Source organism: Oryza brachyantha, chromosome 6 (genome assembly GCF_000231095.2).
Source record: "Oryza brachyantha chromosome 6, ObraRS2, whole genome shotgun sequence".
NCBI classification, from domain to species: domain Eukaryota; kingdom Viridiplantae; phylum Streptophyta; class Magnoliopsida; order Poales; family Poaceae; genus Oryza; species Oryza brachyantha.
The window spans coordinates 12,093,538-12,099,196 of NC_023168.2; the positions used below are offsets into that span (position 1 = coordinate 12,093,538).

Here is a 5,659-nt window from a genome sequence, read left to right on the forward strand (position 1 = left end):
TGGTGTAGTACTAGTTTACTGCACTATACAAATACGAGAGAAAATGGCCTGGTTTCAGAAAAGAAAGAAAGAAACGACATTCAAACCGGTAGAAATAAAAAAAAAACATCAGTAACAGTAAGACGACGCCAAACGGACAAGAGAGAGATGCGTGACAATCTTACGATCAGACCAAGCACTCTGTATCAGTTGTTTGTTACCAATGCAAGGTTCAAGCATAAGCAGCTCTGCCCCGGCTGCCCAGCGGCGGCGGCGGCGGCGTCCGGTCGCCGCTGCAGCTCGACTCCGGGCTATACCCAGCTCTGTGCTGAGCCGTTCGTCCGCCGCCGCCGCTGCCATTGTTGTTCGTGCTCCAGCCCGAGGTGGCGGTCGAGGCCCCGGCGAGCGCCAGTGAGCTGGACCGGCTCCGGGAGTGCGCCTGCGCCCTCGGAGCGACGACGACAGGGGCGGACGCCGGCGCCATGCGGGCCTTGGCGCGCGCGGACTGCGTCGCCGCCATGTACCCCGGGACAGCCGCCGGAGGGCGCACCGGGTACAGGTCCTTGGCGGGGCTCTGCTTCCTCCCCGCGTCCATCTCCACGGTCTTCTCCGACACCCCGTCCGTGGCCGCCGCCGTCACGTAGGACGTCTCCGCGGCGGCGACGTGCTGCAGCTGGTCGCTCTGGTGATCCTCCGGCACGTGGCGCGGCCGCTGCACGCCGGCCATGCAGTGCTCCAGCCACTGCCAGCCGACTCGGCGCTCGTCTCGCACCTCGCGCGGCACCTGCACGCGCTCATCGATTCACAATGGAACGCCATTTTATTCGCCATTAGCAGGAACGCTGTTCAAGAAAATGAAACCATGTCATACAACACACGCACCTGTTCCTGGTAACCGTACGCGTAGGGCGGGGCCAGCTCGCGCCTGAGCGCCGCGTCGTCGTGCCATCGCCGGCCTTCGGCGCGCGGGAGTGGGACGGCGTCCCACGCTCCCTCCGACGGAGGAGGAGGGCACGCGTAGGCGTATCCACCGGCGCCGCCGCCGGCGACGTGGTGGCTGTTCCTCCTGGCACGTCCCACCTCCGCCGGCTCGCCGTGGTCGTCCTCGTGGGTTCGGAGTGCGACGTGGGAAGTGAGGCGGTGGGCGCGGACGCGGGCCTGCGCACGAACCAGCGCCTGCATGCAGCGCATGGTGAGGTGGACCTGTCGACGCACCTGGTGGCCGCGGACTAGCGCCTGCAGCCGCACCAGTCCACGTAGCGCGCGCAGGGCTCTCCTCGCCTGACCACATGTCGTAAAGCCCTCTGACCGTTAGGACTGACCAGAAAAAAATATAACTGCATCTTACCGTCGTTTTATTAAAAAAAATAGTTGTATTTATACTCAATATGTTTCTAATAATAGATAATATCATAGCAAAATAATTAATAAATATATACACTTTTTAAATAAAATAAAGAATCAAACATAAACTCAAAAGTCAACGATATCAACTTAAAAAATTAATAAAGTACAGCCTAAATACAATTACAATTGGTACTTTAGGTCAATATGCAATAAAAGGGTAAAAAAATTGAGAGATTTTAATAGCATATTTTACAGTGTTAATGAAGTTTCTTTAAATGAACATGCAAAGCTCAATCCCCTGATCCCAGCAAGCTATCTGAAAAATTCTCTAAAGCCGGTAATACATACATGAAGCATGTTCATAGAAACTTGGAATCACATCTGAACATACGAGAATAGTGCAATTTTACCTCCTCTTTAAGAAAGTATATCTATGTTTCAAAATTTACACTTAACTCGCGATACATGGAGATACCAAAATGAACCCTATAATCGATGATATCTTATCTTTTTAACTTTTAAGGATATTAAAATTACTCTTGATAATATAATTATGAAGTTTTCTCCCATCCTTAATTAAGAGCTATATACCTCCTATTCCTATCCACTACTTGACAGACAAAATGATTAAATTGTTTGAACTGATCAGAATGTAAGTATACATTTGATAATGTTAAGACTTTCCTGGTACTTACGAGGTAATGAAAGAGGTATATATAGTTTGACTAATATTTAGTGTCAATACCTCCAAAATGTTGTTAAAAGAACTCAGAAATAAATACAGAGATGAATTTCTAATCCTACTCCAACTTATAGGATTAGTTTTGATATAGCAGATATATACCCCTTTATAAATGGGGGAAAATATTTTATGTATATTACTGACAGTAGTGGCACTTTTTTTTTAGTTTGTGAACCAACACATTAGGCCAATCTCAATAGGGGTTTCATGGACAATAAATATGTTGCTATGTAGATATTTTGGATACGGTAGCAAAGTATTAATGAAGAGAGAGATGAAATGAGTTTCATGGGAATGAAACCTTCTATTCACTGTTACCTAGACAGTTTGTGTCTTATATGTAACCTAGGAAACAACAATAGAGAGGGGTATTTATCCTAGTTTTAAACTTTTTAGATGACATTTCACTCTAGGTAATCATGTCCATAAAACTTATATTGAGGATGACCTTACAATAGGATCCGCTTGTATCAATTTCCCAACAAAGTTCCTTAAAAGTGATGAGTGTGTGTTTCCCAAGAAAAATGATTAAGGGGGTGATCCTTTAACTTCTTTCGCTAAAAAACCAAAAGACATATTTGCAAATAAAAAATAATTTATAAATATCACTTTTACGTATATGCTTTTAGCGATCTAAAACGTAATGCTGAAAATAAACTATGATAAAAGTCGAAAAATTAAATTTTAATTTAAAGTTAAAAATTTAAATTATGGTTTATAAGTATAACAAGAAGGGAAAATACGAGAGTGTAATTGTTTGGATGCAATTCAAATTAGATGGTTAGGGAACACATGATCTATGTTTATCTGGTCGATTATGGGACCCGATCACACCAGTGCAGCATAAAATGGGGGCCTAACTACCACCCAGCATGCATGGCGTATGTTGTACGAGTACGGCTGTACCGCAAATTAGATGGTGTAATTAATTAAGTAATTAATTAACTTCGTCACTGGGGTCTACCTGTACGGCCGGCGATGTGATGAACGGATCATGTCTAATTAATTTCTCCCTAAAGGTCACCTTTGTTTACAAATTATTGGCAAATCTTCAATCGTAAGCAATCTTCATGCCTTCCCTCTAATTAAAGCAACTGATCCTAACAGGGCGAGGGCTAGAATTTGGTACTGTAGAAAGTACTCTACCAACATGAACACTACTATTGTTTTCGACAAGATCCAGTAATGCTTCTAGCATTACGTAAGTACTCTGCTCATAGCAAGGTGTCTGGGACCAAAGGTTCCGACGGGACTACAAAAATTTGTCAGAGACAGAGTACTTCTTTAGCTCTTTGGATGGCCAAGGCATATTCTGATAATGGATATTTTATTATGTAAATGAAATTATATATCATGCTGCTTTAGTACCAAGGTTATTAAGATGTGGGAATTTGGCATGCATTGCATTTACGAATTCTTCACTTCGTCATGTAGTGTAATATTCATAACACCGTACCACGTTCCAAAATGTCGAAAATGATATTTACTTCCAAATAGATGAAAGGAAGGAGGTGGCAGACACAACGAGAGAGTGGTGTGAAATTTTCCTTTTGTTTCCTCCGTAAAACTTGAGAAATATATATGGCTGGTATGGAGTTGCAATACAATGTGGCCTTTTGATAAAAAAAAATGATTGGCATGCTGGAAGCTTAATGGGATTTTGGTGTCAAATATTAATGGGTTTAACAGTATGAAAGCACAAGCACTTAGAATTTTGCGTGGCACATTAATCATTGGAGAGAAAATGCATACCATTTTTATTAATCTTTCTAATGTCAGACAAGAGGTTAACATCCATAATCCTTGTTAAACCCTTACGGAATCTATCGGCCTCCGAAATACACCCAGAAATATATTGGAAAAAAATGAAAAACATGTACCCTACATTTTGACTTTGTGAATTATTGCATTCTGAAATCCGACGTACATACGGAAATTAATAACCGTTAATAACCGTCAAGAAGATGTACGTATAATCGTCAAATCGTGTATACGGAAATACCGATGAAAAGTAGCAGAGTGTGCGTACCAAGTATCCTCTGTAGAACGCTTGGATGCGCACGGCGGCGCGCTCCTCCCTGCCGGCCGCCCTCTCGCGCGCGGCCGCGTTCCTCGCCGCCCTCGACGCCGCCATGGCGCGGCGACCCCTCCTGGCACCCTCCGCCGCCTCGTCACGGTCGACGTGCAGCCGCTCAATATCCCTGCCGAAGACGACGGAGCCGCCGCCTTCGTTCGTCGTCACCTCCGGCGACGTCTCGGCGCCAGGGAAGTGGTCCACAGAGAGTATCTCCACCGCATCGCCGACAACCTGCTCGTCTCCTCCCCTCTGCTGTTCCACCGATCAGGGGTAGGCATCCATTAGTGAAAGCTAGCTCCTACACGAGTCGCCGACAACGGAACGGACCTAGCTACAAGAGTCATGAATCACCTTCTTGGCGAGGCGCAGGTCCTTGGAGGGGCCGGGCTTGAAGACCTTCCTGACGGTGGCCAGCCAGCCGGCGCCGCCGGGCTTCTTGCCCATGCACGACGAGAGACAACGCACGTATACACTAGCACTGCATGCAAATGCCGCTTCTCACTGGTAGCTCCCGCGCGCGATCGATCGAGGTGTGGGGAGTGGGGACTATGCGACTGCGAGGGTCGGTGGCGGTCGGTGGAAGGCAATAAGTGCAGCGGCGTGAGGGCGCGAGACTGTCGTGAGCGAGCCACCGGTGCGGTTGCGGGCTTGCGGCTTTACCGTACGCAAGCGCCACGCCGTCACGGGAGACGCGCTCCCTGCGGTCCGCCTTGGCGTCGCGCGCACCTCGGAGATCAGATGCCGACTACCGAGAGCGCTGTTCGATCGGCTGCATTATCATCGCTAGATCGAGCTGGGTGCTTTGCGTGCTGTCTATATATATATATCACTACTAGATATTTGGTCTGTCGCAACGACGCAAAAACGTGGCAAGAGGGCCAAAATAGTTACAATAGGTACTAATAGCAACTATAGCATTATTGTTGGGAGCCGTGGTAAATATATATGTTGCAATAGGTCCATTGCAATATTTTTTTTTATGTCAATAGTCTTAAGTTGCCACGAATGGCGTATTGTTTTAGATTTTAGTGGCATCGACTAATACTGTGCTATTAGTGCATGTATTGCCACACAATATGACATTGCTAAATCATTTAGTTGCTACAAGCTGACATTATGGCAATTGCATATTTTGCCATGCCCAATATCGTGGCAATAAGACCTATTGCCACATTAAATTTTCTGTGGTAGTAGTGCATATTGCCATGCAAATTGATTTATGGCAATGGAATATATTGAAATACAACGTATTCTGTGGTAGTAAATTGTATTACCATGGTAATTGTCTCATGGCTGTAGCTATATTTGCAACTAAAAACGTTTCATGCCAAAAAATGTTGTCGCAAGAAACTATATTCCATGGTAATAAATTGTTATTGCATCAAACTATATACATGGTAATATTATATATTGCATATATACATGGTAATATTATATATTGCAACAACGTTACGTACTGACATGGCTAATAACAACAAACCAAAACTGTTGTTTTTTGTTATATATTGCAACAG

At 45.3% G+C, this 5,659-nt stretch overlaps 1 protein-coding gene across 2 annotated transcripts; it reads right to left on the minus strand.

The window, feature by feature from the left end:
* Positions 1-4,716, minus strand: LOC107304418 (protein IQ-DOMAIN 1-like). 2 transcript variants are annotated; one of them, XM_040525428.1, is made up of 4 exons: positions 4,497-4,716; positions 4,098-4,394; positions 862-1,260; positions 1-763 (listed from the first exon to the last, which is right to left on the minus strand). In XM_040525428.1, exons 1-4 carry the CDS (start codon positions 4,587-4,589, stop codon positions 212-214), a joined length of 1,341 nt encoding a protein of 446 aa, XP_040381362.1. In that variant the 5' UTR covers positions 4,590-4,716; the 3' UTR covers positions 1-211. The 2 variants fall into 2 exon arrangements, with proteins under 2 accessions (XP_040381362.1, XP_040381361.1); XM_040525427.1 differs by having other exon boundaries at positions 4,098-4,397.
* Between the last annotated feature and the right edge of the window lie 943 nt (positions 4,717-5,659).